Source organism: Cephus cinctus, unplaced genomic scaffold (genome assembly GCF_000341935.2).
Source record: "Cephus cinctus unplaced genomic scaffold, Ccin1 Ccin1_scaffold0168, whole genome shotgun sequence".
Classification (NCBI taxonomy): Eukaryota; Metazoa; Arthropoda; class Insecta; order Hymenoptera; family Cephidae; genus Cephus; species Cephus cinctus.
Window position 1 is genome coordinate 2,273,564 of NW_014332892.1, and position 23,295 is coordinate 2,296,858.

General features: G+C 35.0%; 3 protein-coding genes and 1 long non-coding RNA gene across 18 annotated transcripts; 1 reads left to right on the top strand and 3 right to left on the bottom strand.

The window, feature by feature from the left end:
- Nucleotides 1-505: 505 nt before the first annotated feature.
- On the bottom strand, nt 506-4,760 carry LOC107264267. Of its 9 annotated transcripts, none has more exons than XR_003058743.1 (6): nt 4,005-4,760; nt 3,596-3,906; nt 3,200-3,245; nt 2,896-3,060; nt 1,980-2,223; nt 506-1,898 (listed from the first exon to the last, which is right to left on the bottom strand). It is a non-coding gene; the product is annotated as an uncharacterized LOC107264267 (long non-coding RNA). The 9 variants fall into 9 exon arrangements; XR_003058741.1 differs by having other exon boundaries at nt 3,324-3,906; XR_003058742.1 differs by having other exon boundaries at nt 2,896-3,245.
- LOC107264265 (dopamine N-acetyltransferase) lies at nt 3,839-14,422 on the top strand. 3 transcript variants are annotated; one of them, XM_015732348.2, is made up of 4 exons: nt 3,839-3,975; nt 12,017-12,281; nt 12,972-13,188; nt 13,447-14,422. In XM_015732348.2, the coding sequence occupies exons 2-4, from the start codon at nt 12,050-12,052 to the stop codon at nt 13,643-13,645; spliced, it is 648 nt and encodes a 215-aa protein (XP_015587834.1). In that variant the 5' UTR covers nt 3,839-3,975; nt 12,017-12,049; the 3' UTR covers nt 13,646-14,422. The 3 variants fall into 3 exon arrangements, with proteins under 3 accessions (XP_015587834.1, XP_024937375.1, XP_015587833.1); XM_025081607.1 differs by lacking the exon at nt 3,839-3,975 and adding an exon at nt 4,918-5,056; XM_015732347.2 differs by lacking the exon at nt 3,839-3,975 and adding an exon at nt 10,204-10,874.
- An 877-nt stretch (nt 14,423-15,299) lies between these two features.
- Nucleotides 15,300-16,817, bottom strand: LOC107264266 (dnaJ-like protein 60). The gene is made up of 4 exons (XM_015732349.2): nt 16,578-16,817; nt 16,403-16,493; nt 16,162-16,340; nt 15,300-16,073 (listed from the first exon to the last, which is right to left on the bottom strand). Exons 1-4 carry the CDS (start codon nt 16,643-16,645, stop codon nt 15,728-15,730), a joined length of 684 nt encoding a protein of 227 aa, XP_015587835.1. The 5' UTR covers nt 16,646-16,817; the 3' UTR covers nt 15,300-15,727.
- Nucleotides 16,818-16,978: 161 nt separating this feature from the next.
- Nucleotides 16,979-22,079, bottom strand: LOC107264264 (alpha-(1,6)-fucosyltransferase). 5 transcript variants are annotated; one of them, XM_015732345.2, is made up of 8 exons: nt 21,945-22,079; nt 21,715-21,868; nt 21,552-21,635; nt 20,673-20,959; nt 20,393-20,566; nt 20,100-20,318; nt 19,939-20,020; nt 16,979-19,835 (listed from the first exon to the last, which is right to left on the bottom strand). In XM_015732345.2, exons 4-8 carry the CDS (start codon nt 20,906-20,908, stop codon nt 18,774-18,776), a joined length of 1,773 nt encoding a protein of 590 aa, XP_015587831.1. In that variant the 5' UTR covers nt 20,909-20,959; nt 21,552-21,635; nt 21,715-21,868; nt 21,945-22,079; the 3' UTR covers nt 16,979-18,773. The 5 variants fall into 5 exon arrangements, with proteins under 5 accessions (XP_015587831.1, XP_015587830.1, XP_024937361.1 ...); XM_015732344.2 differs by having other exon boundaries at nt 21,552-21,646; XM_025081593.1 differs by lacking the exons at nt 21,552-21,635; nt 21,715-21,868; nt 21,945-22,079 and adding an exon at nt 21,259-21,408.
- Between the last annotated feature and the right edge of the window lie 1,216 nt (nt 22,080-23,295).

A 23,295-nucleotide genomic window follows, 5' to 3' on the forward strand; every position in this document is an offset into this window, starting at 1 on the left:
CTAGCGTGAATGACTTGGAACATATTTCTATGATGTTTTATGGAAATTAGTACTCCCACGGTGGTCGACACCTTTTTCGTCGGTCACTCAAGATACCGTTTCCCGATGCGATACGACACTGAGTGACTGTTGTACGATAGATAACGTCGTGCAGTATAGAATAACTCCAGTGTTAATTGATAGAGAGCGCACCTTGTCCTGGTTTCCAATTGACTTTAACCATTAGTCGGTAAAGTAATTTAAAGAATGTTAAAAATTGTATAACAAATTGTGAATTCTTTAATCACAGTATAAAACATCTGATATACTAGTTTATTTGGAAAAAGATTATTAAAATATCAGTTGACTTTAATGAATGTTTTATCTATAAAATAATAGCGCCTGAAATACCGCAATATAAATACGCATTAGTATATCCGGTTACTGACCACATTCACTAATGGTTCCCACGCCGCGTAACAATCGTTAGGAAATAGCTTGTTACTTTCATTAAACAAAGACCGAATCAGGCTATAAATATAAAGTGTTTTATTATACTCTAGATACTGTAAGTGAGGTAGCAATCCAGTCTATCAGCAAACGTCTATTTTAACATAACGACAATTTAATCTTATCGATAAGACATTAAAATTAGATATAGATAGAATAAATAGATACAATTCAGGCTAATCAGATACAAATTGTAATTTCATTATTTATAACGTACTACTAACAGATGCAATTCTTAGTACGATTTTTCAAAATTGTAACATACTTGTTACATCAACTAAAATGAATATGCATATAGATGATATGCATAGATCAATACTTTATGATCCTCTGTTCAATTGTGCAGTTAGTATCGTCAAGGACAATTGGAAGGAAGGCTTCCATTACGAAAGTCATACCTTTGAGACATTAGCAAAAACTATGTAATTTCCCACCTGAATATCGCAACGGTGAAAGATATTGATCTTAATGACTCAATCGATGCAACAAAAGGATGTCAAAGTAACGAGTCAAGGTGTCACGACGCAGAAACAAAGGCGTCAATTTAAGGTCACTTTTTGACATTTCTGCAAGAATTTACGTGCCCTTTTATAAGTCGCGGGAGGATAATAAAAAAAAACAATAAGACACACCTACTCCATTCTACATAATCATTGTCCATGAAAATGGCACCCTTAACTCTCTGTCTTTCAAGTATGCAAATGTTAACTGCGCCAGAAAACGTATAAAAAAATTTGGTCCCCAAACAAGAATACTCGTGCACATTCAAACCTCAAATTGTCTGACAGTTGTTAAATATAAGGTCGAACAAAAAAAGTTTCTCGCAGCATTAAATTCGTTTATCGTGAATCCGATACGGTTACGTCATGGACGTGTTACCACGACCAACCCTAACATGTATTTAATACGCTGCAATTTCTATAAAACGGTAAAAAATGACAAGAGTAAGTGGGTAGCGTGAACGATATATGAAAGAATTAAAAAAAAAGACATTCGAAAAAGAATATGAGATTGTTGTTCACCTTGGTATCGACTCCTCTTACAAATCAATAGAATCCGTTACCGCACGTTTCATTGTTAAAGGAGATATCGATTAATTCGCGGAAAGAAGTCCTTTCTTTGGGAGGGTCGTTCAATCCTATTCCCATGTAAACGTGTCAACAATGACAACCAACATAAATCCTATAGAACAGAAGACATATAGGGTTCTTCAAGCTCCATCTACATCAAATTCTACATGAGTTCCTGTGAGTTGTGGATTAAAAAAAAAATTCAATTGAATGACCAATCAAATTTTTAATGAAGAATCCGATCAATAACTGGGCCAATCTCTAATAGATCTGCTCGTTGGATCACAGGTTTCAGACACTGCAGGCAGTCACAGCTCTTAGTAGGATTCAACTGTCCAACTGTCAGGATAAGATAAAATATTTTTATAAAAATTTTTGTAAAACCAAATTTTATTTTATCATTAAAAAAATTGACCATACCATTTTATTATTTCCTTTTCAGGAACTCTGATCGTCTTGTCGCTACTACTTGTGGCGTACGTAGAAGGAATTGCTTTTCTTTGAGCTGTACTGATTTAATCCTGATTTAATCGTACAGTACTAATTGATAGTGTCCCTCGGAAAAATCCAAACTCTCCTGAGATCACGGATAAGAATCATGAATCCGATGAATGCTTATTAGGCTGGTGAGTGATAGGAGTGTCCCGGGATGCAGGATGTTATACTGTAATGGATATAATTTATTGAGATCCTGTAATACAGTACGAGTACAATAGCTGGTATAACCTCTGTGTACTTTCTATACGTTTCCTATACCTTGTGAAATAATCTCGGTACAGCATCCGTATATATATATATAAAACCAATGAGAATTCTATCTTTAAATCGGTTACGATAAACCATATAAGCAACAAATACAGACTTGAATATAAATAAGTAATTATTGATCATCTAGAATATTATGATAATCGGACCGTCATTCGTAATACAATGTATGCGGTGGTTGTGCAAGTAAACAGCAATTTACAATAATCGAGATAATTTTGTATGATTATCATTGCTCAAGTAGAATCTTATATTTTAATATTTTCTCTGATAACTTTTATAATGAACATTTAATAGGCAAATGTAATATATTAAGTTTATACCTCGTGTACTGATTAATATTCATTCAGATTTTTATTTTTTTTTCATGTTATACATATGTAATTCGCACTGAGAAATTAAATGGCTGCTGTACTCAGTCTTTCTTTTTTTCGTAAGTCGATAGTCGATACTGATTGTTATCAGTGACAGAAAAGAGCAAATTTAAATATTTTTCCTTCTTCCTTACGTAATTAAACATTAAAGTTTAACCTATCGATACTTTCTCGAAAATCAACAATAATATACTCACTGAACAGCATGTTGTGTATTATGACACGTCCTCCTGTCTGTATCATCATGTCCAGATCATCCTTTATGATGGAAATCAATGTCAATCTAAACGCCACCCAGAAACTCTTAGATCAAGAAATCAATTTCGACGGCACAAGGCTGAATCGGCTGAAGCCTTGTGCCACTAAAAAAAAAAGAAATTAATAAATTAATTAAATCGAATTGAATACTGATTACGTATTAACCGTCTGTTAATGCGCCTGACCTCCTCCGCCTATTTCAAGTTTGATATTTCAGTGTCATAACAAATGATTTATACGTACCATTTAAGACAGTTTAAATATCTTACACAATCAGTGCAAGAGCAATCTAGAATTAATTAAATACTAATTATAGGTTTGTTATCATAAATATCAGTGGTCATCATAAAAAAATATATTGAGTTACCTATGTAATCAATAAGCTACGTAACATACGTCATATAACAGAATAACCTTTCGAATTTCTACCACCTGCACATTCGTATTCAACAAATGATCCCTCGCAACCATACGCGCACAGCTGTCAAGTTTCGTGCATAACCTAAACCTAACCTATATCAATAGTCTTACGAGCCTGAAATGTTCGATTAATCTGATCTATAATATTAACATCGTGCGGATTCACAAAACCATCATTACGGACAACAAGTAATATACTTAATAAAAAGAAATACAAACCGCAGCATAGAGCGTTGAAAGAATTCGCAATGTATCCAGTCGGCAAATAGTAGTATATCATAGTACAACTAGGGGGGACGTCCTAATCACATTCAATAGAAAAATTGTCTCTACTCTAACTATACAGTAACACTCTACATCTCACTTCCTAATCACTTTCAATGAAAGAACCAACGTCCGTTTTTTTACACACGTAGGTATTGAGGCCTAAAGCTGTATTATGGATGTTGATGACCCTTCCGGCATCATAACGTCAGTCTCAGTGCCGCGTCAGCTACACCATCAGGAAGACGCTATTAGCTGTGTAGATACTGTAGCAGACAAACAAAAACCAAAGAGGATAAAGAAGCTGTGAGAAAAAGCACAGTGCCAGACCGAAGGTACGTGGTGAAGAAAAAGTCAAGCTAACCTCTAATTCGGTCAGACTAAAGACGCGATGCACGCCTATGACATATTCAATAATTTCTTACGTATAACAGGATTGAATTTATCTACCGTTATCAAAGGTTCATTCTGCACTGTTTTTCTCCTTGTGAATTCACAAACACTCGTACGATAGTTACGCGAGTTGTCAAAAGTCATTTAGTTCTGCGACATAAATAGTTTGTCTAGGTTGCATTTTATGCACGGAGCACAGAGGCAGCGTATTTTGTGTCGTATGTATATATATATGTATATATATAGTTACTGGCTACTATTCTTAGTCTAATACTAATCGCTTCGCGAATTCAAGCCACTTGGGTTGAACACAATCTATTGGGTACGTTGAAATTTAAAAAAAAATATAATTGTCGCATTTTTTGTATGACAAAAATGTTATGGTTGACTTGGTGTAAAGTGTTGAAGAGAAATAAAGAAACGAACATCAAAGAAAAGTGCCGATAGATAGGCAACTTGTAATAATCACAAGTGGGTGCCGTTGGTACTCAGATATTTCCATACTAGGCGACATTGCAAACAGATTGGTTCTCACCAGAGACCAATTACGAATAGACCAAGGGCCTCTGGACTTTACAAACTTATTATTGACAATGCACTCCACTCTGTAATGTATCTAAGGTTAGAATAATGCACCGGCGACATTTCCGTGTATAAATTATTCCGTATATAATTATGTATTATAATACAATCCTCTTTGGAAAACAGTGACTTAACGTTATATATATCAATAGTGACCGATGCTTTATCATTATTGGCTAAGCACATACGAACCCCTGATAACTTATCACCAATCATGCAGTGGTCGGATGGAAAGAAAGTATATATGATAAACACAATTCATAACGTACATCATAATAAGCATACAGCTCTGCTCGGATTATATTAGAATAAAAATTATATTACAATAATTCATATTTTTAATTGACAAATTTTTTTCTCAATACAAAAAAGTGGACGTGTGCTATACACATCGATTGGATTATTGATTTCAAATTTGGCTCCAATAACATTATTATGCCAGTAAGTTTTTTCTGAGTTTTCACATTGTTTTTTTTTTCTAACCAAGCAGTAAGACATTATGCAACTATAAAATAGTGCATGCCGCTACTGGGTCTTTTGAAGGTTAAGAGTACACAACCTTTTCTCCGACTTATTTATTATATATATTATTGATATTTTACTACAGCATAATTTCTGATAATGTTTATCAATTTTTTTTCCTTGTCGATTATACATTGTTAGACATATGTTAAAAATACAGATTTTGCATCAGTTATGTAAAAAGACGGAATTCCACTTTTACTTTTTTCTTTTCTTTATTTGTCTTAACAAGGCAACAGGTTCCACTGCGGCTATAGCAGTCGATGAATTGTTCAATTAATAAGGATAATTGTATCTATGCGAACTTACCACTCTATTCGTCATATATTAAGCGAATATGTAATAGCCAGTGTAATAGCTGTCGTAACGGTTAATTCGTAACGGACAATTAATCACAGCGAATCTACATGCATGATTGACTTACAATTAATTTAATACTATATATCAAGCAACGAACGGTTCAAAAGAATTTTTATAGAAAATAAAGAATAAAGGTGGACGAATGAAAGCGAATACAATTTACATTAAAATATCTTGCTCGTAATAAAAACTAAGATATATCCAAAATTACATTATTTTTTCTTTGAACAATCGTATTAGGGCGTGTTTTCAAAAATCCTTGTATATGTGTAACAATAGCGCAGTTACCTTTCACAAGGTTTATTACACGACACGAAATAACACGTGTTTTGCTTTACCCGTCGGTTCTTGAAAATCACCTTGAATCTGAAATGCCATCAGACAGTCCAGAGGCGGAATTAAAAATTGATAGAAGACAACTGTCATGGTCAGTGCGCACAGTGACAGACAAAGATCCTTTAACGATATTCTGGATAAATGGTTAACTACCGGTCACGATGTATCTGAAATAGTAAAAAATCATTAAAAAAATTTTTTAATTTAAAAAATTAACACGAGCCATCGAGTGGAATAGTTTTATCATATTAACCCATGTCGGCTTATGATTTATTTTCCAAAAATTTTCTTATGATATGCAAATACATGGTAAAAATACAAGTGGTTTAATTTTATAAGATATTTGATATATAATTACAAACGATTTATCAGCGAATTATAAATATTTATTATCATTTTGACCTAATCGACCTACCACGTGCGTGTCTAGATATTTTAAGCCAAGTGATTAATAATGTAATTTTATTATCTGTTATCATTTGTAGCAAATTTAATAGGATAAAATTCCGAAATGCGCATACCTCCGAAAAGTATGGGTCTTTTTATTTTTACGTATTTTGACGTACTGTTGACGAATATAATAGTGGAAATACCCGCCAAATTAATTTTTAAAAAATGGCAATTTTTCAAGAAAATAATACTTTTTAAAAATACTTTTCCAATAAATATTGATTTTAGAGTAAAAAGTCTTAAATAAAAATTGTAGCTTGTAAAAAGTTACATCTTTTATGTCCTATGCATTTTTATTATAAAACCATTAATTTTCGAGAAAAATGAGATCTGACTTATTGACTGATCATAAATCAGGGTAACTTAAAAAATTTCATACAGTTAATAATTCACTAACATATCAAGTATGCACGTAGTTAAAATTATTTATAAATAATCATTGTACAGTCTATATAAATTACTGACTAATAACTCGCGGAAGTTATAGAATTGGCATCTTATCGTATACTACCGGATCCGGTTTGAAAGGATTTCGCGGCGGGACAAAACGTTAATGTTTACAGTGTCCATTATTCATAAATCATTTCGCTTATCAGTCCTTACAATCGAAGGTTGAATATATATAGATACCATATAGATCGTGCATGCTACACGCTCGATACTTACATCATTCTCAAGATGTGCGTTATCTGCATAAATTAACATAATTTATGAAAATCGATGGGCTCGACCGTAATAAAATGGATTGCAATTAAAAAAAAGGAATAAAAAAAATAAAGGCGTCAATACGTCTGACAACAGACCAGAATTGTTAATTAACCGTTGCGTCGCTATACTCGTCTTAATCAACTTAAGCATATTACTTAGCTCCAGCCTGACTTACACGTGACACGACTGACTAGTTAATCATTGGTCTTGTCGCATTGATCAAGCGGCTCACCACTTCAACGAGACGGTTACACCACTTGAGTCGTGCAAGTAATCAATGGATTCGTCTACAGGATTATTAATAAAATAATATTTGATATTGATTTGTTATCTGTAAAAGATAAAATTATATTATCAATCTTTGTATGATTTAATACACGTGTTAAATGGGACTAACAAAATTTGTCATACTACCTGCTTGGTCTAGGCTGTAATAGACCAGGCGTGGAGACACTCCCTTCTTTCTTTTCAAATGTTCCTGAATATGTGCGTAGGTTACTATATATATACATATAGTTTGCTCTCTTCATGTGTTACCAGTAAAACAATTCGCCGGCTGTTTTATCCAGATCGTGTTCCGGGTTCAAATGCGGGTCTGAGTCACTTAGACTTCAATGACGCGAATCACGAGCTCACACCAGATGAAGGGGGATTCTTATCGAAAGAAGTAGGTGGAATAGAATGTATGACAGTTAAAAAGTAGAGTGTTGGACTGGAGGAAGAAAAATTGTTAATTAATCAATTGTATTACTGTTGAATAATTATTTTAAATAATTAATATTAGCCTCGTTCCAGAGGCGTCGTCAAATTCACTGTAGGACTTGTATAAGATATACAAAAAAGAAATTTCTTTACCGACCTGCTCTCTTCTTTACCAATCGAGAATGCCGCTGAATTAATATACCTCTTATTAAATTGCGTAGGTGTCTTGCCGGAAGTATCTTGTGTTTGGATAAACTAGAATACGTTAGCCATTTAGAAAAGTGTCCACGTACTCGTTAGACACCTCTGGAGACCTCACCTTGACGTGGTAATTAGATGGCCTCAACTATCGCTACTGAGATCATTACATGATAATATAGTAACATTTCCAGTATAAAAAATGTGCATTATCAGTGAGGTTAGGTCGTTATTAATATTTTAATTCACATAGAGTGACACTTGCTTCGATACCGTTGCCTATGGTCGATTCCATCGCTATATCGTAAACGTCATAATTAATGACAGGAAATACCCAGAATTTTAAGTCGTACTATATCTTTACAAATTTCAAAAGCGGAACTTTGTTATTTTGATGATAGAACGCAAGTATAATTTTTTTTTTTTAATATTACTATCTAAACCAGTTTTCTTGTTACCAATCGTCAATAAGAAATTGGGCTACGCGTCAGGAATAATTTTAGCCACTTTTTTTTCCATATTACGTCATAAACATCCTTGGTACAATCGAGAGAATGTAATTGACTAATTATTTAGATCGTAAGTCATATTAGTATAAAGGAGGGCTGGCGAACGCACCTAAATTAGATTTCTGTTAACTCCTCGGGAATGAATCAATTCACAACACGATAATCAGTATAAGCACGTCGTAGGGTGCGCAAATGGTGTCATCCTGTTCAAATACAATCATTACATTTTGCGCGCCATTGCATGTTGAATTGACAGAGAAACAATGTACCGGGTGTTCTTCATTCTTCTCTACTTTAACTGCATACCAATCCCGACATAAGCAATTTTGTATACGACACAGTTGGCAGTTCTTTATAGTCTTGAATGAAGGTTCTGTTACTACGCCTTAGGAAATAGTAATCGTCGTGTTTATAAAGTACTTTACGTTCTCCGTGGTGATTTTTAACGAGTGTCAAAGACCGATTCATAGTAATTATACTAAAGTGGGCTTCAATGGCTACTGGAACAAGCGGGACAAGATCATGCTCAAAGGACTGATTTAATGCTGCGTGTCATTGATTTACCAAAATGGTTTATCACTTTTCAACTATGATACAATAAGAAATCCAATTTGATAGTTAAGCAAGACAATTGTCTGCCAGAGTGGTCGATTAAACTGAATTTTACTTCAGAGACAGTACGTAGGGTTTCTCCGGTTTCTCTAATGCAAATAAAAGATTACTCGTCGTCTGGTCGTAACATTAGATTTTGAGGTTAAACGATAAGAAAGAACACTCAACGACGAATCAGCTGTTAGATTAAATATATTTACCTACTTACTTGATAGCGCATTGTCGATTCTAAAAGATTTTCTGTTTTTCATCTGTCATTCGTAATCCGAAGTCCCGGCCTGAGTGTATTTGATTTACGTGTAGTGTAGTCGAATTACCACGGTCAAATCAATTCTATTGTAACTATGTGACAGAGTTCATATAACGCAGAGTTCATTCTATCGCATTGTAATTGATGGAAAAGAAACTCACTGAAAGGAAAGAAACGTCTATTGACTTCAACTGGGTAGTTGATTTAACCAAACTTTTTTCTCACTGTAATATGCATTCTTATTGTAGCTTATGAAAACACATTCCACGTTATTAATACTGTGTACATCGATACAGAGTCTCCTGAAAATGATGCCGAATAGGGTGAACTTTTCGCCAGTATATTGCGCTACTTATATGCTGAATCTTTACGGCGCGTAAGAAAACTGTACCCTTCCAATACTTTTATTTTCTGCCACCAGATGTCACGGTCACTGGTATCAGATCTAAATAGTGGGCCAAGGAGACGTTTGTACTGGATTATTCAGTTCGAATGCATCACCCTGAATTTAGCGCGACTGTTGAATTCTTATGGTAAAGCTATATTTGGATTTGGGGTGAATAACCGTATATAGAAATTAAAAGTAATTTCGTACGATAAAGTTCGAAATTGTAAATATTCATTAGAGCCCTTATAATTTGAATTAACGTAGTTGTTTTATTATGTTTCCGTCATTGATTCCCGGATGTGATATTTTCATAAGACTACTTGCACGCAAAAAATTAACCTATAAAATGCAGCGCGTATTCTGCGAATCCGCAAAAAAAGTAAAGATTATCGTCACGCGATAATAAGAGGAGGAACATTGATGAGTTTACGAGGTAAAATAATAATTAATAATCAGCTTTGTCCAATTATTACGAGCACAGCACTCCCTTCGATTTTTCCAATAACTTAATGTATGCAGACACAACCTTAAATATTTTCAAAGCGAATCATTATTTCCTAGTGGTTCACGGCCCTTCTAGGTTACCAAACCAGATTCCTATCATCACAGAATCATTTCCAGCTTTCATCATCGCCGGTGAAACTCTCCTAAACGGAAACCCAAAGTGACTTTGACGTACAATACTCGGTTGACAGGGTCTACTTGTTCTCCGGTCGGATATTCCAGACTTTTATCACATCGCTGATCTTGATCAGCAATTATAATAATCCGAAACTGTATCCGACTGTCCCTGAACCTGTAAGAACGGCTTTTGCTGGTAGGAGCCTATATAAGACCGACAGCGTCCTATCATAAGGCGCAGTGTTGGGTTACCACGAATCCCGGCAACAACAGCCATTCAAAAACCCAACTAAGTATATCGCCGAAGAGATCGTATTTCTCAGTGTTTACAAATTATCACAAACTACTCGATAAATTGGAACAAAGTCAATCCTTATCGCGTCTTTATCGCGGTAATACGCTTCTCCACAAGCGCAACAGTAGGTGTAGTGTCCCGAGAGCTTTGTGGGATATCCTGTGTCGAAGAAGAAAATATTTTTTTCTACCTGAAGAAACACCATGGAAGCAATGCTTGCAACAAAGATGGAAGCCACGAGAATCGCGGAGTCGGACAAGCCAAAGATCGGCTTTGTCAAATACGCTCCTATGAAAACAAGATATTCGGTAAGACTGCGCTTTGAATTACAAGAAAGTAAAATTAGGTTAATAAAACTAACTTGACTAGCCGTCATCCAAAGACACTGAAATCATTATATTTATTTAATTGTCTATATAAAAAATTATCAAAAATTTTACCACCGCCGAATTAACTTTAACTTATTGCCCTAATCGTGGTTAGGAGTCTATAAAAAAAAAAAAAAAAAAAAAAAAAAAACATTATATTTATTTAATTGTCTATATAAAAAATTATCAAAAATTTTACCACCGCCGAATTAACTTTAACTTATTGCCCTAATCGTGGTTAGGAGTCTAAAAAAAAAAAAAAAAAAAAAAAAAACGAAATTATTGAACATAACGAAGATATTGAAATTTCGTAGAACAGCTGGATTCTCTCGTCATTAGTCACAACAACTTTGTTGCACGGCAATGATTTGTGATTCAAGCATATAGATCAGAATGTATCAACAATGCGATAAACATTGTGAACGCTTCACAGAGCACGAGATAGCGGCGTAGGCTACGCCGTAGATTTATGTCGGAATCCGCATAGCAGTGACAATGGACGATAAAATATTAAGAGCCTTGCCTTATGAAGATCCAGGCCATTCAATTCCCTTAACAGCGTTAATTCATTTAAACCAATAAAAACAATTCCATCACGGACGCCGCAAGAATGCACACTCGAGCTATCAAATTAGATTAAATTTACATTTGGCCTGATGCACCGTGGCGCATTGCAATGGCAAAAGCGCATACGAGAAACTAAGAATAAAACAAAATTTTAATAAATAAACAATTTCTCCACTAGTTTCTATATCCGTTACGAGTCAGTCATATGAATTGCACATACATATCTATACATATGTAAGGATACAAGCAAATAACGAATATAAAGAAATTGGTCATTATGATAATCTATATAATTGAGAAAAAGACTCTTCACGTGCAGTATTGTCTTCGCCAAGGAATCACGGGGACTCTTGCGCAATGAATTACGTATTCGCAACGCATAATTGCACGTTAAAATACACACGTGCTATTTTAGTGACGCGTATTTTAGTGCAAGTTGCGTACGATGAGTCGCGACGATCCGTTTTGAAAAAAAATTTTGAAAATTTTTATAATTCAAGTATCTTTTCCTTCAGCTTGGTGACACGACGAACGAGGCCGACGCCAATATGGATTATCATATCCAGATGATAACCAAGGAGGACATACCAAGGGTTCTCAAGTTCCTTAGGAGATTCTTCTTCCGTGACGAACCATTGAACCACAGCATCCAGCTCATCCCTGAAGGAGAAGACAGCACGTGTGTAGAGCTCGAGGAGTACTGTATGATTTCCGTAGAGGATAACCTGAGCTATATGGCAGTTACCACCAACGGGTCCATTATAGGCGTTCAGCTTAATGGTAATAGCCATATAGGAAACAGAGGATATATTCAATTAGGCAATGTGCACGTTTTTGCTATAAAGATTTTTCAATCGTATCGATTAATCGAATAACAGCTGATTGTGACAGTTTTAATATAAATAGTATAATTAACATACTTGCTTATAACTATTGCGGTATAAGACTTGACGTATGATTGATAATTATTCAGTTACATCATAGATTGATCGCTTTGTTACTTTCCTCCTGAATCTGGTATAATGAAAAATTATTGTCAATTAATTCATATACGTGGTGATAGTTATTCATGTACACCTGACAGTACTGTGCTACCAATTGTGCACATTGATCTGTTTCGCGATTGCGTAGTCGCATTTTTTCTTAAACGTCAAACGCACGTGGACTGCATTTGTTTTGACAGTTCGGACAAATATTTATCGATTAATACTCTCGGATTTCGTAGTTTACCTGAATACGTGGCTGTTTGTTTTCGATTTGGCTCTGTGCAGTTATCAGTCACTTTATTTTGTAACTTTGACATTTCTACGAGTCCGCACGAGCGGTTTATCTCGCGTGTAATATATCAGTACATCTGCGGGTTAAGGCTGGAAAAGTATGAGCGATGGATGTTACATGGTAAAAACAGGTCAAAAATGTGTATGCTGTACCGTATATGCTGGCTCACGTGTAATTTTGTTTATCCTTCAGGAAAAATGGAGCCGCTCAAGGACGACGAGCCGGAATACATAAGCAGCTGTAAAAATTCAAAATTTAAGAAAATCTTAAGATTACTTCGTTACATTGACTTGAATGTCAATCGCGCGGGAAGATTTTCTGGTCAGAATGTCATTGAGATCAGGATTTTATCTGTGGACAGTACATGGAGAGGTCGTGGAGTGGCCAAAGCTCTTATGGAAAAGACTATGTAAGTATAGTGTATGCTAATATTAATTGAGAGAACAAGATTTAATGTGATTATTAATTGAGATTAATCGCTTTCTTATATAATAGTGACTATTTATGTATGCATGGAAAAAAAAAGAAGTTTGGTTGCATTCAGAACGTGTTTATATAAAAGGCGTGTTTATATTTGATATTATACGATAGAAACTTTTTCTTTATGCGTATAATTAAATTGGATTTTTTTAAAGAATTATTTTTTATATATGTCTCTCTGTTGCAGTGAAATTGCCAAGGAACGAAATTTTCAAATTTTACGGTGCGACTGTACGTCATTTTTCTCAGGAAAACTCTGCGAAAAATTCGGTTTCGAAATCTGTTACGAAGTCAAGTACGCGGATTACGTGGATGAGAATGGCACGCCCATTTTTCATCCCAGCCCACCCCACACGGCTGCCGTTACGTATATAACAAAACTTTGAAAAAGTTTAAAAAAATACAAACAAAATACGCGATTGGTTGTTTCACGCATAATTCGATAAGTAATTGGTTGTGCGTATTTGTGACGGAATCCAAAAACTGTACAAAATTAAAGTCAATGCGTCTTTCTTTCTTTGGAATTTCAACGAATACAATTATTGTATAAGCTTACTTGCAGAAATTTGTAAATATTATCGAAACGTCCAATTACTATTTTTCATATCGATTCTATAGCCATATATGTTTATATGACACTTTTACCTGGAGATTTTTAACTCTAGACAGACGGACGTCATTATAGAGGCGCGGAACGAATTACTAGAATTTTATTACGTATTCGAAAAAATATATAGAAAATTGGAAAAATTCGAAAAAGTGAGGCTGTCTAGTGGTTTACGGACAAATTACGAAATAGTGAACGTAGAATATAGCTGACCGAGCGTGCCAAGTTAATGTACAACGTATTGTAAAATTAGTCATGTGAGTTAGATTTATAATGTGTGGTTTTTGTCAGGCAACTAAAAGCCTTGTTTTGTTCGTATGGCGAATATTATTCATATTCGTTGAATAGGAACGTCAGTCTTATTAAGATTAATATTAAGTAATTTAAAGAATCGATAGGTAGATTAATCTTCAGTTACATTCTGTATCGGTGGATCACGTATATTTATATAATATTATTATAATTTATACCGTAAATGATTATGACACTTTTCTGTTACAATAACTGATATGATTTAATGTTTTTCAGATTTTAATAAATCTACTGTCTATCCTTATATAGTGTATTGTATATATTGTTTATTAACAAGAAACTTTTTCCCTTTAAAACTTTCCAAAGCCTCAGGACATCCAATTACTACGAATATCCGTAATTAGTCTTATTTTAATTTTTGTGCAGAATCATGTTCATTGTAATTTTAGAGTCGAATAATATATAATTATTGATAGTGGCAAGTCAGATAATAATTAGGATGTCATATGCATGCAAATTTTTGGGAACCTATTAAAACCATGTTGAACGGGAATTTTACTCAGATGCTACCTCATGTTACCGGCCATTATTTTGTAATTGAATGTGGAAGTAAAATAGCTAATGCAAGTGCAAAGACGAGTTAACTCGTGACCGGTCCACAATGTGTTAACAATAGAAAATCATACATTTCGAGTAAGATAATTTCATCTTACATTTTATGGATGTGATCCATGTTTTTTCAATGCGGATACACTTTTTTTCAATTTGAGTACAGTTATTCTATAACGATTATGGTACAATAAAGCTTCAGTCACAATTCGTGTATGTAATAGAAAATAATTATCTTTTCCAATACATCTGGACATGTCAGATATATATTGATTAGGGAGTGACCATGTGAAAAGAAACAAAAAGTCGTCAAGCCAATGAACTCAAGCGCTACAGGTAAGTGGTCGTTATGTGATACAAATTAGTAGGGAAAATCAGATTGAAGGTCTACAGGTGTAATTTCATAGTGGTTGTGTAATTACATACGTTGCCATGTAAGGATTCAATAGGTACAAAGCTATATAAGTATCCTTGATTACTGATGAATCAAATATATGATGTTGAATTGATATACCTTGTATACTGACGTATAGTATAGTAAAACAAAGGTCACATTCAATAATAATTATAAATACGTTAAAAAAGTAATTATTGTCAATGATTGTTTGATAATAGAACTTGAGACATTGTAATTACACATTATACAACTTTAATATCGAAATTCCTCTGCGAACTGTACAATTGACACAGTTTATTTTACAAGACGAGCAATTGTAATTCACAGTGTCGTACATAAAAATAAAATCCGCTTGAGGGTATAACATCTTCGCTTAGATCACAGATTTAATTAGATATATTTAAAATAATAAAAGTAAAGAGCTCAGTTAAGTGTGAAACTTAATAATGGTATCATTCATAAATTTTTACTTGTCCTAAATTTTCAATTAATTCAATTCATATTTAATAAATAGTTCTATTTTAAAAGATATAATTATCTACTACTTGTATGTCACTCAGAGCACAGCACCTCAACCATAAATTGCACTTGCCAGTTAATTATTTAACGAGTTGGGTTGACACCTTTCTTTTGGCGCACTCGATCCTCAAATCTTTCTAGTTGTTCACTCAATGTTCCTGCTCTTTCGGTATGAATCCTTGCTAAACGTTTTTCTGATTCTGTGCTACGATTGATTAAGTTTTGTCTTTGAAACGTAACAGATCTATGTACAGCTAAGAACTGAAGAGCTACTCCAACGGCAGAGAAAATAAAAAGTAACAAAGCTATCCGTAAATTCGAGACACGTTTGATTCCTGTGATTCCATAGTAATTATTTGGGTCATACTGCCTCGCTGTACGAGGTCTCCCTGTCATTCTTATTTCCCATTCTTCACGAGAGGTGTACACCCTGAAGAAATATATAATATTATATAACACAATCGACAGAAAGTATATATCAACAATAATGTGAACATGAATTAAAAAAGTTAAGTTACCTGTTATAAACTCTCTGTGGTCTTCTCGCTGCCCCTGCACCAGTATGACTCGAAATATCATTTACTCTGTTACTCATGTCATATTGGAGCCTTGTATGTTCTTTACCAAGCGTATTATATGCTTCATTTAATTTAACAAATTCTTCATGACTACCTTTGTCACCTCTATCTGGATGAATCTGAAAATAAAATCCTCATTCAAATGTAATCTAAAAATAATTGTCATCCTCGAACGACGTACTTCTTTAGATCGTTTTATAAAAGCCTCTCGAATTTCCTTCTGTGAGGATGTCGGTGACACACGTAGAGTTTCATAATAATTATGCTGATTTCTTAAAAAGAAAACATTACAAGTCTCATGACAATCTTATGAAAACCGCACGAAAGCATGACATTTATACGATGACGTCGCTAACCTTTGACTCCCGTAATATCGACACATCAGAAAAATGTCCGGTCGACATGTACGTAAAATTTGAGACATTTTAAGGTTTCACAATTAATTTCAATACAACGATGTTCTCAACATTATTGGTTACTCCGTCACAACAGAACGGCCATGTTTTCATCAGGCAACTATTTTTGCCTAAAGACTGAACACTCTATACGCAATAACAGTGTATATACAGATATATACAAATATTACACAATCCGTCCATTCAGTTTCACCTACGTTACTCAAATTTACTAATACGGTAGCGAAAGGCAAACACAACAAATGTAGTGAAAAGATAAGCAATGTGAATTCAAAGACGAACACTCATCTGTTCCGCTTATTGAAAATTGAGTAATTAAATATTTATTAATAAAAAGCAAATTAATTGTACAATATAATAACGATTCTCGTTTATATTTTCAGTTTAGTATAAAATATATTACAATATTTATATAGGGGACGGCCCCACAATTTTAATCATATGTAGGCCTCAAGCCCAGCTCGACGTCCACTTATCAAATTACTTGAATCTGGTGTATATTTATAATTAAGAATTTCCTTTAGAATCTGCATTAAAAATATGCGCCGCACGGTAAGCTCTGAAAATTGTCGAAATGCAATAATATACATAGACATGTAATTATACCTCCATCTTCGTTATAACAAATTTTGTATGCGCGATAGCTGAGCCTACGCGGACTTTTACATGTGATAATTTTCTAAAGTATCGGTCATTAAAGCTTACGATAAATCGACCAACACCACAGAGGCCACACATTTTAACCCTTTAATGCAGCATGTGTTCCGTAGTACATACCCAGTATTGGGACTAAGAGCAGTAACTTCTATTGTAGTAAACCCTTCAGGAAATGACATTGCGACGGAATAGAATAGAATAGTTTTTAAAATATAGAACTTCTGTTAACTAAGTATTCCAAAGAAACGCCTAGTCCACGCATGCGTCAATGCATGTTTGCCACTATAAATTTTCTTTGTCTATTCAGGGACAAGGTATTTTCTTGCAGCATTAAAAGGTTAAAAAAAACAATTAAAGTATAAAGGCGATAGAATTCGTTTGTTTGGTAAATGAGAGCTTTTTAACAAGTTAAGCGGCATATCAGTCATCGGTGACCAACAGTAAAATTTCTTCGTTCAAGCCACTTTGGTCATCGGTTACCGACGCGTTCATCAATAATGAATAAGTAGCATCAAACGGCGTGAACGAAAAACGAATATCAACCGGTAGCTCGGCACTTAACGTCTTAATTAATCTAAAATTCGCATTAGGATAATTATATTACATTTTGTTCATATCAAATCACATACTTCAATTTAAAATTTATACTGTCCCGATATGTCAAGCTGTTGTGTGCACAATGATTTATTCAGTACCAACGCGAAAAATGATTGTTTTTTTTTCTCGAATTGTCGCAAATCTGTGAGCCACCGACGATGAACTGAATTATTAATATATTCATTTTGATGATAAATGCATTGGCACAATTGTCAGTTTGAATATGTAAATACAGTGACCTAGTACATATAATAAAAATCGTTTAATTCTTTCTCTTTTTTGTTCCTTCGCTTGCCTATCTTGCACGTAGAGTATTTAAAATTAATATTTAACATGTCCCATAATTATAAAAGTCATTAGAGGTTTGAGACTTAGATTGGACGCGTTACAATTAAATCTTTCATTAACTGAACGATCACACTCCCTAAACTTCGACTTGTTGTTTGTGGAAATTATTATAAATATTTTGTATTCCTAGAAATTGATTCGGGATGACGACAACGCTGCCTTTAGCCAAGAGGGATGCGTCAGGCAGGACATCGTAATCCTAAATGAATTGCGAGTTGCTCCCAAGGGCAGCGGATTAAATTCGTAATTTGAATGAGCGACAAGATTCTGAATCCCTAGCAGACGCAGTATACTGTATCTTTTATATGAAGAATCAACTAGTACGACGATCGCGGGTTTTTCACGTGAAGCCTGCTATTTTAAATAGAAAATAGTCGGACAGTACAGGGAAAAATATAATTGTAGGGGAATCATTGAAATCCGTCATTACTCTTAAGGTGGGACATTACAGTAGTTATGTAGGAGATACGTAAAAACGATACCCGTTAGATTGCAACAGTCCTCACTTTGTATACACTAAACGGCCATATCTTCTTAGTTTTCCTTTGTTTCTTCTAAGGGCACATTCTGATACTTCGGAAATTCTACAGCCTCAACGGGATTCTTAATCTTAAAACTGGGAAATAGTCCCCCCGTATTAGTCCTCGTATTGCGACCTTTCGAGTAACCGTCCCAATGGTTACCCTGGACGTCGACAGGATCGCCGACCTTCAATTCCAATTCGCCACTGCGCCTCGGAATGTGATCTAATATTGCTACGTGGGGATGCGAATTCTGACCACCGTAGTAATATACGTCATCTAAGGAGGCGAAGCGATCATACGCATCAGGGTAATGAGTTTGCATCAACTCATAAGCGACCCGACAGACCTGAGAGCTGAAAGTGCAGACCAAATAATCACTCAGAGATAAAAGGTGAATATCTACGATGATTCCTCGTAACGAACTATCGGAATATCGTTTTGCTACGGATGCAGTCTCGGCTATTTCCGGATCGCCAATTATTTCATAATTTGGATATCGATTTCTTGCAGTGGTTATCACTTTTGGATCATCACTGGCTATGAAGACTCTCTTCACATCGGGCTTAGTCTCTAACTGATCAAAATATTGCTCCACTTTCACCATGTATTCGTCTATATCGTGATAGGCTGCTTCGGTACCGACTTTATCCGTTCTACGAACATGAATTCCCACGATGGGCTTCTTGAAGCCAAGTTTTTCTTTCGAATAGTCCAGAAGTGTTTTCGTGTTATCATGAGGGCGCATCAAATATTTCAAGACTTGGCCTACCCACCAAACTAAAGGATGACCGTGGAGACGTTCTAGTCTGTGGGCTAAATCGGCTGGTACACTTGGTGGCTGGAATTTGGGCTTTGGGTAGACGGTGTCCACTATTGGTAATGAGAGCACTTGTTTTGATGGATCTCCAGGCCAATTTGCATGGGAAGTACCACTAGTTGACGTACACGTATCACTTACTGGCTTGAAAACTGATTCCCAACCTTCTTTATGATAACGCCAACCTTTTGACTTCAGTATAAGAGTTCTTTCAGTACCGTAAGCCACTAAGAAGCAATAAGTGACGTGATGTATCTGTAAAACATTATTATTGTAATAAAGAGACTTGATTTATGATTTAGAGTCACCGTTACTAAAGGATGGGAGACTAATTGACAGATTAAATATTATGATTTACCTGGCATCCAAATCCACAGCCTTTATTTAAACTACATATTAACTTCTTGGCTTTGTTACAGTCACTGGGATTTTGTAAAGCTCTAAGGAGAATAAAGAAATTATTGTAAATACCCGTAATCGTTTCGTTTAAATTAATATTAAAACTTTTCACGTCGTTACCTGAATCTTCTTTGAACGAGATCGGATAAGTCCTTTGCTTCCTTTTCTCTCCACGCATCGTAACCATCGGCCTTGGTGAGCCTATCAATATCCATAATCAGTGATTTTTTATGTTCCCATATATTTTTAAGTGAAATTTCAACATAATTCTCCACTTGGCCATTTGTCAGTGCATCACTATTTTTCTTGAGCTTTTTTAATTCGGCATTCATGTAATACCTATGCAAAAGTTAATCTGGATAATAAATTCAGATACGGACGTAAATGAGGTAGCATAGGTAAGCTATACCCACCACATTTCTTGTACATTGTTTCGTATTCTTCTGCGCAGTACTTCATATTCTAAAGATGGCACACCAGTTTTAGGGCCATCTTGATGGTCTAACAAATCATAGTATGCTGGGTTCTTTTTATATTTTTCTTGTAACATACCTAAATGATCTCCAGAAATTGATTTTAATCCATCACTGAAAAGAATGATTATCTATCTGATAAAATTGGGATAAGAAAAGCCATTCAGATAAGCATATAGATAACATTCTTTTTGATGAAATTCTACAAGTAGTGTCTCACCCTAAAATGATATTCCTGAGTCCCTCATTCTGTTTCTTCAGAATTTCAAATTCACTGACCATATGTGCTAATCGTTGGGCATTTTCTTTTTGACCGGAGCTAGGATCTTGAGTAGATGAAGCACTATCTCTGAATACACGTGAAACAGATAAAACTAATACACAGAACCATGCGGCCAGTAACAATAAACCCAGTTTACCCAGCCAACCTGGCCGTCCTGACCAAAGTACTGCCATCCTAAGCTAGATGAATAAAACTTCTGTGTGAAGTGTATCACATTACGGTATCTGTAAAAAAAATTATAGATAAAACATGTTTATTACAAGGAATTGCACTTGAATATTTTGAATGGAAATAAAATAATAACTAGTGGTATAATGTTAAATAAATACAATGCCAAGCAACCACCTGTGAATACAGTCATCCAAGCAATTTCATCTGCTTATAAAAAGAGTACAATAATTGACCATTAAAAAAGTAACTTATAATGCAGTACTGGGAATGAAATTATAACATAATCGAACATGGAAAAACTAAAAAAAAAGGATAAGAAAGCATGACAGAACAATAAAAATAACGATCGTACCTATAACTACGTAATGTAACCGAAATGATTGTAGCAGTTATGAAATCTTTAATCTTTATCGCTTCCGTTCAGCCATTCGTATGAAATTAAAAAATCAACCTCTTCATATATATACTATTATACTATAGTACAAAACATATTCAAGGTAAAAATTAGGACGGTTCTGAAATTCAAATAAGAGCAATTCTTGTCATGAGAAAAGATTAAATAAACACAAAACCATTGAGCGACAGGTGTACGATGCATGAAGGCACAGGTGTTATTCTTTTCAAAACTATGAAATATTGACTTACCGAAGAATTAAATGTGGCCCTGCCGGTTCGATGATAATGAAACGCAAACTAATCCTCGAATGACAGAAGTCAGCGATGTATCAACTGCAAGGCCACTTCATAGACTGTGATAGACTGTCATTATAGAATAAGGTTAACTATTTATATATTCAATGCATATTACCATAGATGAGCAACTAAATTGGAAATATGAACAATAGTACTATTCCTTCTATACCGCAGTCGGTTTCTCTGCAAACAGTCAAGGCAATGGACCACATTTGTTGATCATTGGGCTATTTTCTTTACCAGCAGTCGTGTGGTCGCCATTTTGTACCCTAAGAAGTGCAATATAAGTAGACTTATAAAATTTACCTAGACGGCGTGAAAGAAATATTTAAATGTACTACTCACGTAAAAGAGAAACAGGTATAAAAATATTAACAGAGAGCAAGCATTTTGCACGATATAACGTATCGATATACACCGAACTGGAAAGTGCAGCCGACAGTTGTCGAATAAAGTCGAGGATTACCGAAAATGACCGATCGTACACGAACTTAATCTATTTAAAAGGGCGAAGTGCAAGTGGAAAAATATCATTTGAATATTATATTCTGATTTAAGAGTAGTTTGTACGAATAATTCTATATACAAGAGATAAATACCTAGCTCGAAAAAGAATTCAGTTCAGGAATAACACTTTTGACTTTCCACATATATGAATATTTATATCTGCCGGGTATCGCGAACTTCTACCTCTCGCTAACTCAGTTACGTTAAGAGCAGCAAACATGGTACATCACGACTCGCGTGTAACGGCAGAAAAAAAATAAGAAGATACTTGATAACGTCACCCAAAAATCCATTACGCACCAATCCTTATTAAGGCCACAAGGAACAACGTTTCTGAGCACTGTCGCGTTAAAGCATCGTGCGGAATGCGGGGACCCACTAACTTGGTTATGGTATAGCAGTCATTCAGGTCAGGATTATATGCCGCAAACAAATAACAATGCATCGAAAAGCCCATGATTTTCGTAGCGGCACCATCATCGTAGGTCCCCACTGTTTCAACTAGTGCAAAAGCCGCGAAGAAACATCATAGAGATCGACCGTCTATGCAGAATAAATATTGACCGAGTTCGAAGATCCAGTGAAATTTTGTCTCATTGATAAACGAGGAGAAAACGAAACGTCAGTAATTGCGTCGCGACGCTGTATATATGTATTTACGTAAAATCGCCATGGTCTACTCCCCTTTATTGCAAGGAATTCCTCAACCTCAACGACCTTGAGTAACCTCGCGAAGATGAACACGAGTTCCACGAGGCGGATTAGAATCCGGACGCGGATCTGAATCATTTGTATCTTTAATACCGGTACTCGGTACTTTCTTTTCCTATGCGTCACATGTACTTCCGGTTTGACATTTTTAATTACCCGTTTTACTTTCATCCACAGGTCCGTTACGCAAAAATGGGACTAATGTAAGCCTAGTACATGAGAATCTACAGGTCACCTGGTTGAAGGTTTAATTTCACTGAAACATTTTCATGGGAAAGTTGATCGTTTTCGTGAAATTTCATTACGAAAAATGTAACCAAGGGAACGTCACACCTAAAGAGACAGGCCCAATACTTATTGAATACCTTGGATCTTAATCGATCTGTATATGAACTACAGGAGCAAGTGCATTTCGAGCAAGGTTACGACAGTACGTACAATATACAAGTCCCATTGGAAGACCCCTAGCTCTCGTACG